Source organism: Cucurbita maxima, unplaced genomic scaffold, assembly GCF_002738345.1.
Source record: "Cucurbita maxima cultivar Rimu unplaced genomic scaffold, Cmax_1.0 Cma_Scf00005, whole genome shotgun sequence".
In the NCBI taxonomy this organism is placed as follows: domain Eukaryota; kingdom Viridiplantae; phylum Streptophyta; class Magnoliopsida; order Cucurbitales; family Cucurbitaceae; genus Cucurbita; species Cucurbita maxima.
The window spans coordinates 517,153-531,203 of NW_019272021.1; the positions used below are offsets into that span (position 1 = coordinate 517,153).

Here is a 14,051-nt window from a genome sequence, read left to right on the forward strand (position 1 = left end):
AATAAATAAAATGCTCCTAAGATAACCATAGGCCATTTAGATTCAAATAGCCTCAGAACAGTGTAAGATTTTAAGTAATACCTATATATAAGGATATGAAGGTCTACCGAAGAATTCAAGGAAGTTGGTGCACGGTAATAGCTTAAACCAAGAAATAGAGAAATAAATAACCAAAATGTCTCCATAAGGATTCTAAGATGTTTTCAAGGTCCTAAGGAACTCTAAATATTATGAACCCTTATAAGAGACTCATGTATGACCTTAAGGATAATTATGCAAGTTTCTAAAAAATCGAGCATGTTTGGAATATAAGCCAAGACTTAAAGGAAATGACAAAACTACCCTAAAGGCCCCCATAAGGATCGTGATTTATTTAAATACCTCAAAAAACATGATACGATCCTTATAAAAACTTATACAAGTTACTATGCCAAGTTCCCGTATACATGACGTATGAGCTTGCATTAGGGCTTAAGAAATTATGACAAGATTTATGTGTATTTTGGAACAAGAACTCAAAACACCATGGATTAAGAAAACATTCCAAATCAAGTACCAAGAAAAGAGTACAACACAAGTCCTAAGAAAATCAAGACTTAAGAACGTGGAACTCATGCATGACACAAACATGATTGAGTGTACCAACCAAGCTCAAGCAGCAAAAGATGGAAATACCAATGACTTTCTTACTAGAATTCATACAGTTTCCATGAACTTCAACGGTTTTATTATAACACATCCCATGTTATAGTTGACTTCACACATGAGCATGATATGAACAAGTTAATAACATTACACACCCCACCCTAAGCCAAATGAATGTTAGAAAATATTATAATCATGTCCTAAGTGACCTATGACCTCCCACCACACGTTGCATTATTAGGCTCATGTTTTCTCTTCTAAGTGGGATATCATGTACCATGTTTTTTAGCAGTATGTCATGTTTGGGCCTCATGTTTTTCCTCACCTAGATTAGATGTCTTGCACCATGTTTTACTAGATGAATGTAACGTTCATGTTTAACATCGATCATGTGTCCTTGTCATTCTTTCATGGAGTGTAATTTAGGGCCACATTAAGGATAGCTACTAGGTTGACTGCATGTCATGGCTCATGATAAAAGAAACAAAGATAAGTCCCTAGTTAGCACAAGAGAATACATTACCCTAATCATGAATCAAGAATATCCTCATTCCATGAAGTCTCCGAAGTAAAATAGTGACAGGACACTCATGAAAGACCCATGCATGAAATGTTAAAAGCTTAAGAACCTAATGTCATAACCCATGCTCTGGTTGTGCCTTAAGTTCTAAGAACTCGTGTAGCCAAAACCTAAGACCTCACGAACTTAAAATAATTCTCTAAGGTCAAGGATGCCAAAAGGATGACATTTAAGAATGCATAACCCAAGTGTTAACCCTGCCATGATATGAGGACGGCCAAGTACGACTCTAAATTACTTAAGATCTTCTATGGTGCTCCATGATCACATGACCACATCACAGGATACCCAAGGAATTTTCAATGCACTTATAAGCTTAATCTATATCCCAACTCAAGGGGATGTTGGGCCTGGGGAAAAATTAGAATCTAAGTCCTAGTCCACTTTCAGATATAAGCCTGTAGGATCATGAGTATGGAAGAGAGTGTCTAAGGAATAAGAACAAGTATTGATGGCAATAACATGAACAAGGATCAAGATCTAAGTTCTCAGACATATGACCCAACCCAGAACCTCAAAACTTGTTAGTGAAAGAATGAGAGATTGAATGGTTGATGAGAAGATTAAATTATGAAGAGTAAGAATGCTCTGTATATAACAAATACAAAAATATATTTAGAAAATCTACCTAAAATCGGAAGAAAAATCTGTAACAAACCAGTAAACAAATCAAAACAAAATCTAATCAAATTAAAAGTAAATCAAATCAAAACTAAATCTAACTTATAACAGAGATTTAATTAGATACTACCTAAATCAAAACTAAATCTAACTTATAACAGAGATTTAATTAGATACTAACTAACAGCAATCCAAACAAATACGTGATCTTTAACACTCCACCTTGTTTAGATGGTGTGAACTCCAAGCTTTTTTCTGAACACTCATCTTGCTCCAATTATCTTTCTGTTTAGAGGTCGATCAACCAACTCCCAGATTTTGTTTTTCTCGATCACCGAAAGCTCCTCCTCTGACAGGTGCATCATCAACCAAAATATCTTGTCGTTCATCTTCAGACTCTTCTAGTTGTTCATCTTCAGACTCTTTTAACATGCTACCAAAGATTAAATTGTTTGGTGCATTAGAAATCTGATTCACCTTCGTCAGTTCTTCCCAATTCCATTACTCATTTCCAGCCAAATGAACATCTTGACTCACAATAACACAACTAGTGTGTGGTTGAAAAACTCTGTTAGCTTTGGATATAGTGTTATACCCAACAAAGATGCCAACTTTTGACTTTTTGTTAAGCTTATCACGCTTGACCTGTGGAATGTAAGTGAAGCAAAGACACCTAAATACTCTAAGGAACTTTAAAAAGGTTTGTAACTATACCAAACTTCAAATGATGTCAGGTCCTTCTCAGCTTTTATTGAAATTCGATTTTGCAAGCACATAATAGTGTTTGCTGCTTTTCCTCAAAAAACGTTTTGGAAGATCCTTCTCATGAAGTATGCATCTCGTCATCTCCATTATGAATCTATTCCTCCTTTCACTAACGCCATTCTGTTGAGGAGTGTATGGTATTGTCAATTGATGTTCAATTCCAGCCTCTTCACAAAACCTGTTAAAAGTTTCTGAAGTGTACTTCTTGCTATTATCTGATCTTATAGTCTGAATCAAGCATGCAACTTCATTCTTAATTTTGTCTTTGAATTTCCAAAATACACCCGCAACTTCTGACTTTTGCTTCAGCAAGAATATCCAACACATTCTTGTTAGATCATTAATAAAAGCAATGTAATAAAGATTACCATTTAATGATGGTGTTCGTTGAGGACCACAAAGCTCAGTATGAATCAACTGCAGTTTTTTCGAGGTTCTCCATGCCTGTTTAGGAAAGGGTTGCCTATGTTGCTTCCCAAAATTACAAGCACGGCAAGGAGGCATGTCATCATCAATGTCAGCTAGTCCTTTTACCAGCTTCTTTGACTGCATCTGAAGCAAACCTCGATGATGAGAGTGTTTAAGTCTTTTGTGCCAAATCTCAATGGCACTAACTCTGGATATAAAGGTGTCGGATTTAAAGCAAAGCTTTTTCCTTTCATTTTGACATTGAACAAGTCTTTGCCACTAGCATCTCTGATCAAACACCGCTTATTCTCAAACAACACTTCATAGCCTTTATTAAATAACTGATCAACGCTTAAGAGATTTTGATCAATGTTAGGTACAAATAAAACATTTGGAATAAATTTTGTACCTTCATAGCTTGTTATAGCTACTGTGCCTTTTCCCTTGACTTCCAAGTGTTCACCATTGCCAATCCTCACTCTCTTGAGTTCAGTGTCTCTTAATTCCTCAAAAAATTCCTTGTCATATGTCATGTGATTTGTGCACCCACTGTCAATCAACCAGCTCTCGCTTGATTCTTTGCCTGAGGAAGAAGTGATCATAAACAATTGATCTTCTTCTTCTTCTTGATCAACTACATGTGCATCTACTTCTTTCACCTGATCTTTGGCTTTGCAGATCACAGCTTCATGTCCAAGTTGATTGCATTTGGAGCATTTGGCGTCAGGTCTTCCCCAACACTTGTATTCACAATGGCGGTAAGGTGGATAAGATTTTTTGAAATCTCCTCCTTTTGTCTTCTGATAATTGGCAGATGAATCTTCATTCGTCGATTGAATTTTGAAAATTTTCTTGTTTTTATACCTGTTGTTGTCTTGATGCTTAACATGTAAGGCACCTTCAATCACCCCTTCTTGCCTCATAGACCTCCTTTGCTCTTGTGCTTGTAAAGCATTCAAGAGCTCTGTAAGAGAAATCTTTGACAAGTCTTTAGTGTTCTCCAGAGTAGTAATGGTGGCTTCAAACTTCTCTAGAACAGTGACTAGCAGCTTTTCAATGATTTTGGAATCATTTAATACAAAACCAAGCAATCTCACCTTGTTGGCAATGCTGAGAAGTCTGTCAAAGTACTCTTTCACCGATTCAGACTTCTTCATCTTCTGCAACTCAAAATCCCTAATCAAATTTAGAACTTTCATTCCACGAATCCTCTCATCTCCTTCATATTCAGCCTTGAGAAAATTCCAGATTTCATTTGCTGTTTTGAGGGACATTATTCGCATGAAGATCATTTGAGATACAACTGCAAATAGGAAAGCTTTTGTCTTTGATTTTCTTATCTTCTTTTCTTTTTGTGCTTTGATTTGTGTTACAGTAGAATTTGCTGAAAGTGGAGGGACCTCGTAATCCTCTTCTCTTGATTCCCAAAGATCCAAGGCCTCCAAATAAATCTCCATACGAACTGCCCACATTTGATAATTGTCTCCATCGAAGACTGGTGGTGCAACAGCTGAAAAACTGGATTCTCCTTCTATTTTGATCTCACAGATCCCATAGCTCTGATACCAAACCAATAAAGAATGAGGGATTGAATGGTTGATGAAAAGATTAAATTATGGATAGCAAGAATGTTGTATATATATACAGAGAATATAAAAAGATATTTAGAAAATCTAACTAAAAAAGTGCAGAAAAATCTGGTAACAAACCAGTAAACAAATCAAAACAAAATGTAATCAAATCAAAAGTAAATCAAATCAAAACTAAATCTAACTGATTTAATTAGATACTAACTGACAGCAATATAAACAGATACGTGATCTTTTTAACAAAACTAATGTTAAAAGCTCAGAACCTTGGACCACGGTCCTTAGGCTAGACCATGACAAGAACTCAAAAATAGAACCTAAGGGCCTAAGTTCTCAAGATAAAAACAAGAATGTTATAAGAAAGAGTATGGTACCAAGCACATCTTAAAGACAGGATTAAAGCAAGTAAGCAACTTACTAAGTCTTTTTACTTTTTTCTATTTTTTATGTTTTCACGTCACAAGGAGGAGTTGGTAGAGGATAGACACGGATTTGAAGTAGGTTTCATATAAGGCCAAACTGTGTTTCAACTATTTTACTATTTTAAGTTGTTTTGTGTGCTAAGCAGAAAGCATTTAAACTCTATGTGGATTTGTAAAATGTATTTATGTTTGTTTTAAATGCGACAAAGTTTACCTTCCTTGTGTTTCAGTAAAATTCGAATTAGGACACAAGTAAGGCTACTTATTAAGTCTGTTACTTCATATTTTTCAGTAATTAAGAGATGGTTTGGGATTGGAAAAGATAGGGAACATAAGCTATATATAGCCACACATAGCATCAAAACTATTTTGATGTTTTATTATGTTTGCGATTATGTAACCTTTTTTTTGTATCTAGACTCTAAAATATAGTTTGATAATATAGCTATATTATATTTTCAATTTCAGTGAAAATTTTACCATGTTTTTGTAGTCTTCCCAAAGTCGAGATCTTTGCTTTGGGAGCCCTTAAAAATTGGGTCTTGACAAGGCTTGAGTGGCGAGTAAGAGTCTAAATCCCATAAATTGTAGACTAGGGGGTCATCCTAGTTTTCACGATCACAGAGGGGTCATCTCAGAGTGTCAATTGTGAGTGTATTTGGTACAAATTTGTGTAAAAGGTCCATTAAGTATCAAATTTAAACATTTTTAATAGGTTTTTTAAATTTCAATTTTTATATTTGATAAATCTATAACCTATTCAAAAATTTTAAATAGTAGGTAATAAATTGAATTTTGTGTCTAAAAAATTGTAGAAGCACTTTTATAGGAACTTAGGGACATATATTTTTGAAAAGATATAAATCAAAAAATAAATTTGAAGAAATTAAAAAAAATAATAATAATAATAATAATAAAAAAGGTGTGTGGAATAATGTGTGGTGTGAATGTGAACAAACTAAATACCATTTTATAAAAACATAAATTAAATTAGAAACAAACTTATCCTAAAATGTCACAAAGACTCCTGTGTGCTAAAATTTTTGTCTTAAAAGGATTTAGAAATTTGAATAAAAAGTTTTTAGCAACCCAATATGGTAGGTGGCCTTGTATTCGTAGATAGAGCATTCTCATGCTGTTGTGCAAACCTACGAAAATAAATGAATATGTATTATCTCGTGTATGCGTTCTGTATGTAATATATAGATGAAGTAATTATGTCCATACAACACGTACGAGGTCTGATATGAACCACGATCAAGGAATTTTTATACCTCAAAGTTCAATTACAAGGACAAGAGCCAAGAAGCTACAACAAACCTTATACACTTATATTCAAGCTATGGTGAGCTCATCAAAACAAATTCTAAAAGACGTTGAAGATCTCCCTTATATGCTGTGCAAAGTTGAACTCCAAGAAAGAGATGCACTTCAAGTTGCGAACCCAGCTGAATTTATGAAATTAGTCCAAGGATGACTAATAAGCACCTTTTATTCATTACACTATTTAATTATAATTGAACTATTTGTTTGTCATATTTAAGCTAGTTTTAAATATAGTAACATTTTAATAGGGACGTTATGGTATTTCCCATTTACTAGCCCATTTAATTTGGGAGATATGTATCACATAGTTAAAGTTGTAAAGGCTATATAAACTTCTTTTCTTTGATCAAAAACATCAGATTTTGGAATTAAGAATAGAATTTCTATTTTACCATTGTCGAGAGTGAGTTTTTCTTTGCGTCATTCAAGTGGTATTGATCAAATCTCTTATGGAGTGATTCAAATCACGAGTTTACTTTAGTCTTGATCTTGAACATCAAGGTAATTCGTTCCATACTTTTTCTTGGGTTGATTTCCATATCAAGGTCTCATTTAAAATAATGATATAGTGTAGTGATGCGTATAATACTTCTATACTTCACATTTAGACATACTTATATGTTCATAGTATTTCCTACATACTCCTAATACATTGTGCATCATAACATCACATAATCATAGTAATATAATAACATGAGCGAAATAAGGAAGAACATGCACCACGAAAAATACTACATGTCATAACATAGAATCATATCACTTAAAAATATCACACGTTATATGTTATTCATGCTTCACTCATTTTCATCCAACCGAGTCCCCTATGATGGCCTAAGCTTCTAAAAGGGAGAAAACTTATAGCCCTCGAACAACGTTCCTTGTTAGGTGAAGTTGAATTTCGTTTCTCCCATTGGAGGAGTAAGTGAGTGAGTTCAAAGATCAACAAGCATAATAACAATTGTTTTTTTTTTTTTTCCCGGAATTAAACAAATATTTGATTTGTGAGATACTAAAATTTCGAAGTTGAGGTTGAAAAATAAAACAATAATTAAAATCAATGGGACCTAATAATTCTGTTATTGGTTGAAACAATCATCAAGTTGCTGGGAAGAAAAAAAAAAAAAAAAAAAAAAAAAAGGAAGTCTTCGAAATGAAGAATCTACAACAGGTTCATTCCTTATGTATGATGGTTTAATGGGATCTAAAACACAAATATAAATGTAATGAAATTTCTAACAAAAAATTTTATGGGAAGATAACCGACAGGTTCGAGGACAATTGTGAAGGCAAAACGAATGGGATCTCGAACCTTCAGAAGTTCAGGCAAGAGATATGATATGAGAATGAAAGAAAAACCAACAAAAATACATTAACAATATGGGAACAGAATCCAACTGCTTGTTTTGTGTCCTTACGAAGAGGAAGAAAAGCCACTGAAGGGATCCCAACCAGCAAATCTAAGCCACCGCGGGCATGTCCTTCAGCCATTGGTCAAGAGGCTTTCCGATGGAGAAGACAATGAAACCAATCGCACGAAGCTTGTCTCCATCAACCACATTTCGCCCATCGAAGATGAATGCAGGTTTCTGCATGTTGTTGTATATCCTCTGGTAGTCCAGGTTCTTGAACTCGTCCCACTCGGTTAGGATGCAGACTGCATGAGCTTCTTTTGTTGCTTCGTAGGCATCCCAGACGACGCTCACTTGCTTAACGGTTGTGGGGCTCATTGGCTGGAGATGAGTAGGATGGTCCCATTCGAACTTGCTGAGTGTGAGGTCCCTCTGGATCTGATCCTCAGAGACTTGGGGATCGTAGATGCTCAACAGCGCCTTGTCTCCCAAGAGTCCCTTGCACACATCAATCGCAGGGGTCTCCCTTGTGTCACCGGTATCTTTCTTGAAAGCAAAACCGAGAATGGCAATCTTCTTGTTCGAAACCGTGTTGAACATAGAGGCAACAACCCTGTTAACAAAACGGTTCTTCTGGTAATCGTTGATCTTGATCACCTGTTTCCAGTACTCAGCTACCTCTGGAAGGCCATTGCACTCACAGATGTACACCAGATTTAAGATGTCCTTCTGGAAGCAAGACCCACCAAAACCGACACTGGCGTTGAGGAACTTGGGTCCAATTCTCGAATCTGTGCCAACGGAATAGGCTACCTGTGCAACATCTGCACCAGTGGCTTCACAGAGAGCTGAAATGGCATTAACAGATGATATTCTCTGAGCCAAGAAGGCATTAGCAGCAAGCTTGGAGAGCTCAGCAGACCAAAGATTAGTAGTGAGAATCCGATTTTCGGGTACCCAATGAGCGTAAACAGATTTCAGTTTATTGATTGCCTTCTGACCCTCTGGAGTCTCCCTCCCTCCAATGAGGACACGGTCCGGGTTAAACAGATCCTGAATTGCAGTTCCCTCAGCAAGGAATTCAGGGTTTGAGAGAATTTGGAATTTTATTCCTTTGCTGTTGTGGGTAAGGATTTTTTCAATTGCCTCAGCAGTTTTCACTGGGACAGTCGATTTTTCAACTACAATCTTGTCAGATTTGGATACATCGGCTATCATACGAGCAGCACTCTCCCAATATGTGAGATCTGCAGCTTTACCAGCTCCGAGACCCCTAGTTTTTGTGGGAGTGTTGACAGAAACAAAAACAATATCAGCCTCAGAGACATGCTTCTCCACATCAGTGCTGAAGAAGAGATTCCTGCCTCGGCACTCCTTCACGACTCCATCAAGACCTGGCTCGTAGATCGGGAGCTGGTCACTGTTCCAGGCATTGATCCGAGACACAGCGATATCCACAACAACCACTTCAATGGTTGGGCACTTCAGTGCAATAACAGCCATCGTAGGCCCTCCAACATATCCAGCACCAATGCAGCAGATCTTTACCATTTTTGCTTTTTCAGTTTATAACCTGTACAAACAGAGGTTGCAATATAAGGGGAATGAAAACAAAAACTAAGAAAAAGTCATAAAGTCTCCACCTAAAATCATTCTACACCACTACCACATGAATACGAACACATCATAAAAGAGAATTTCTCAATCCTGAAGGAAAAATTCATTGAACCTAGACGATTTGAAGAACACGACTTCGCTTGCAAATTCTACTCCATTCTTATGGTTATCTAAACGAAGATCTCGATATAGAATCGAACAGAAATCACCCTGAATGCTACCGTAACAGAATCACCAAACGTGTATGTATCTTTTAAGAGTACAATTTAAAGAACAGAAAGGAAGTGACATCTCAATCCAATCTCAACAAATGCCAAATAAGGAAGAAAAAACCAAATCAGCATACAGGACACCGGTCTCAAAAGTAATTGCAGTAAAAAAAAAGCGACATGCAAATACGTCGCAACCAGCTATCTGAGATCAGGAAACAAAGGCCCGAAGATCTGAGATCAGGAAACAACCGACAACAGTGAAAAAACAATTTAAAAGCAAAAAACACAGAATGAAGCCAGATCTGGTATGAATGATACTCAAAGTGCAACAGGAGAAGCAAGAAGTAGAAAGAAGTCACAGATCAAAAATGAAAACACGCAACAAGAAAGGGATCCGATTGAAGAACAGGAAGGAAGGAGGAGAAAAATAGAATTCCGGAAAGAAGAGAAAGAATGAATCGGAAGGAAGTTTGAGGGGGAATGAAAGAGAGAAGAGTGGAAGGCGTTACCTGTGAGAGAATTGGTTTCTGAAACTTTTGGTGCGAGATTGAGAATGAGAAATGGAAGACGAAGAAGGGGGCGGGGTTTAAATACGCAATTTCTTTTTTTCTTTTTAATTATTATTTTTTGGGCAAAGGAATTTGCAGTTGAAAGTTCCGGTGGAGCTGTCAACTCCTTACACGTTTGAAACTTCCGTTTCGTTAGGCCGCCCCACGCCGAGAGGGATAGAAACGTAATATTAAAGTTTTTCTTTTTTCTTTTTTTTAAATTATTTGAGCTTTAAATCTACCTTTGATGTGGTGTTTTTTACCGATATTTATTAGTCATTCTATCCATAGAAATGCTCGCATTCAAATGATATTTGGGTTCATTCACATACTCTTCTTTATTTGGGTGTCACCGCTTAATTTTCACATGTGTATTAATCTTCTTCTAAATGCGTGATTTGCTTAATATTAATTGGAATGTTTTGTGATTATTTGACGATTGATCAAGAGTAGAGAAGATTGTCAACACAAAGTGCAAGGAAGATTGGAGAACGTGTGACGAGATGGCGGGAAATGATGTATTTGCACTATTTAAGGGAAAAAAGTCAAACCGATATATGACAGTCGATGTAAGCTGCAAGATATGGAGTTGATTATTAGGTGGTGCAAGGATTGGTTCTATGAGGGGAGCCAAGATCGACCTTAGGGTTGCCCTTTCGATTCGGCAACAAAGAGTCGGTTATAGAATAGTCTTTTGATCAGTATTTCCATTCATTCAGACTTTCTGGCCAGTAGCATTTATAGTAGACCTGTCTTTCTAATAGGACTAAAGAACGAGAAACATTTCTCTTGTTGCATAGTTCTTCCGTGGGTTCCAATGATATTTGCTTGTCTCAAAAACCTACCACCTTCTCTTTTACGAGAACTTCTTGGTCCCTTTCTCGAACCTCCACAAACACACTCCAAGAACCATAATTTCCCTTTGCATCTTTGTAAACAATATTATGAGATAAAAATTTGTAAAAAATTTAAAATTTTATTAGACACATCGATGGGGTTGCTTAACAAAATTACTTATTTTGACTTGATTTAGGACCTATTTGCAGTTCCACAAAATCCAGACACACCGAAGGGGAAAACGAAGCTCCAAATTTTTCGAACAGGTAAGTAACTATTTTGAACAAGTTTTAAGTAGTACTTATAGAATAATATAGCACATATAGTTAGAGTACGACCCGACCCTATATGTATACCCGTGTGTAGGACATAACCCTTTAGAATCTCATCATATATATTATATATACAAAGAGTGACCTTGAAAATGTTAAGCCACAGACCTACTATAGTCAAAGTGACCCCGTAACTATTAAAGCATAACCCTAATAGAATCACATTGCATACATGCAAGGAGTGGTATCGCTATCGTTAAGGCATGAACCTAATAGAATCTTACCATATACGATCAAGAAGTGACCTCCTCATGTGACCTCATAGCTACTAACTCTGGTGCGTACACGAACCTTATCAATCTAAATACTTCCTCACTAGAGATTAGTTGAACTCTTAAACTTTTGATTCAAGTAAAATTAAGGCATTTTGTTCCTTCGAATTCTCCATAATCTCCTAATTAAGCTCTAAAATCAATAATAAATATTAATAGAGTTGAAATCAACTCGAGAAACGAAAAAGATTAACTAATTTGATTACATTGGACCAAACGGATCTAATTAGACTAGATTGAGAACCAGTTTAACTGAATCGAATTGAACTAGTCTAACCCAAACTGAAACTATATCGATCGAACTGGGGTTTATCCAACCCTACTTTTCTTCATTTCCGTTTCTTTCTCCAACGACCTCAATTGTGCTCGATGACGATTGTAGACACGGTAGAAATTTACCTCCTTACCCTCGACAAGGTTGAATAAAATAAAATTATATAAAGAAGGGAGAGAATGAAAATAGAAAGGGAAAGTCAAAAGTCAAAAGTCAAAAGTCAAAAGAAGAAAGACAGAAGGATGACAGCTGGGGAAAATTGGAGGGTACGCGTTTTAGCGAACCGGAAACAAACCATACAACCTAATAATAAAACGCACAAAAAATTTTGAATTTTGATGAGAATCCACGTCATCACACCAACACTATAACTTTTTGTCCTTTTTTTAGAACATAAAAATGAGGGGAACTGGAAGCCAAAGAAACCTTGAAATCCAAGCAATGACTTGCTTGGAAAGTGATAAAATTAATTTGGAGTGAAATTCAAGATTTACATTCTTTTTTTTTTTCTTTTAAAATTCAAAATCTAGAGTGGGTGCGATGGAGAGTAGCTTTCAAATCTTTTAAGCATTTATTTGTCGTCTTATCCTTAAGATCGCTCTCATTTAGATGTGAATTCGGTTCATTTATGTACCTCTCATTTACTTAGTGTCCAAGAATGTGAGCATCCAACAAGTGCAACAAAAGCTTAAGTTATGGAAGCCTAGCCTAGAAAAAAATGCGAAAGGAAAGTGAAACCCTACACTCGGCTATATAGTCGAGCCCACAATCTCCCACCATCACAAGGTCGCATTCCAGCTGCTTGCTCGCTCGCGCTGTCGCTGCCAACAACTACAATAACGCGCCTCCTTGTCTAAACTGTGTCGCCGCTAGAACCACCATTTGGAGGAGTAAACAATTTGTAACGACCCAAATCCATCGGTAGTAGATATTGTCCTCTCTGGGCTTTCCCTTTCGGGCTTCCCCTCAAGGCTTTAAAACACGTCTGCTAGGAGAAGGTTTCCACACCCTTATAAATGGTGGTTTGTTCTTCTCCCCAACCAATGTGGGACATCACAATATGTGTCAAGCTGCATGGTGAATGTGACACTAATAGTTTTAGACATTACAAATTTTGGCGTCGTCTTAAGGATGGAATAGCTAGCAAAGAATCATACGTGTATTGATTGTTTTAATGAGGAAGTGGTGTTCGCTAAGCTTCCAATTCAAATGATCTAGAATAGAAGCCCTCTCTAAGATGTTCTCAAAACATTAAAAGCCAGAAAGTTGCTCTCTCAAGGTACTTGGGGACTATTGGCTCATGTTGTGGAAATCGAATGTATTGAGACGAACATCGATGCAGTGCCACGGGTGAGAAATTTTTAAAAAATTTTAGATGTATTTTCAAACGATCTCTCCAATTTACCTCCAAAGCGTGACATAGAGTTCAAGATTGAGCTATGGACAAGGGATTCATACACCTACTTGTGAAGATATAGAAAAATCGTAGAGAAGTTCACAAGTACAAGAGGAAATATACACTATCACAAGTAGCATGTAATAAGTAAATTATCGATTATACTAGAGTTCATTGAATTATTTACTCAATCAATTGAGAACTACAAGTCAAGTAAGGGTAACATTAATAACGGGTATTGTTGATTTCATTAAACTAGTAAAAACTAAAGAAATATAAACAATAATACCTAAAGTACGTTGAAGGAGAATTAGCTGTTAAGGATATTGGAGGGATGTAGCTGTTGTAAGTGGTCATTGAAGTCATTTATTTTGGTTCATAACTCTCGTTTATTTGATTCTTAACTCTTTTGATTCATATTCTAGTTTATTTGGTTCATAACTCTCATTTATTTAGTTCCTAACTCTCATTTATTTGGTTCATCTTCTATTTTGATACATGAAGTATTCATGTATGAGCATTAATATTAATGTTGTTTTAGTTAATGTATGAGAATTAGTACTGCTATGTCTATACAAAAGCTGGTCTAGTATTGTTTTAAGATGTGGAGTTATTGTCATTTTGTATTTGTCTAGAGGTATTTAGGAGGAAGTTTGTAAGAGAGACTTTGTCGTGTGAGATTGTGAGAGATACACTTATAAATACTTTGGTTATAGTAATTGGCTACTACCCATGAATGGAGGATAATTTCTTCTCTTCGAACCACGTAAATCTTTGTCTCTTTGTTTATTTCTGTTTGTGAATGTACGGGTGCAATCAATCTTGCTTCTACTACGGCTACAACAATTGGGTATTAGA

General features: G+C 36.1%; 1 protein-coding gene across 1 annotated transcript; it reads right to left on the reverse strand.

The window, feature by feature from the left end:
• Positions 1-7,500: 7,500 nt before the first annotated feature.
• Positions 7,501-10,196, reverse strand: LOC111479929 (UDP-glucose 6-dehydrogenase 1). Its single transcript, XM_023124842.1, has 2 exons — positions 10,044-10,196; positions 7,501-9,278 (listed from the first exon to the last, which is right to left on the reverse strand). The coding sequence occupies exon 2, from the start codon at positions 9,254-9,256 to the stop codon at positions 7,814-7,816; it is 1,443 nt and encodes a 480-aa protein (XP_022980610.1). The 5' UTR covers positions 9,257-9,278; positions 10,044-10,196; the 3' UTR covers positions 7,501-7,813.
• Positions 10,197-14,051: the final 3,855 nt, after the last annotated feature.

Bases quoted from the DNA above. Each gene is read 5' to 3' on its own strand.
- LOC111479929 (XM_023124842.1), bottom strand. From the start codon at position 9,256: ATGGTAAAGATCTGCTGCATTGGTGCTGGATATGTTGGAGGGCCTACG.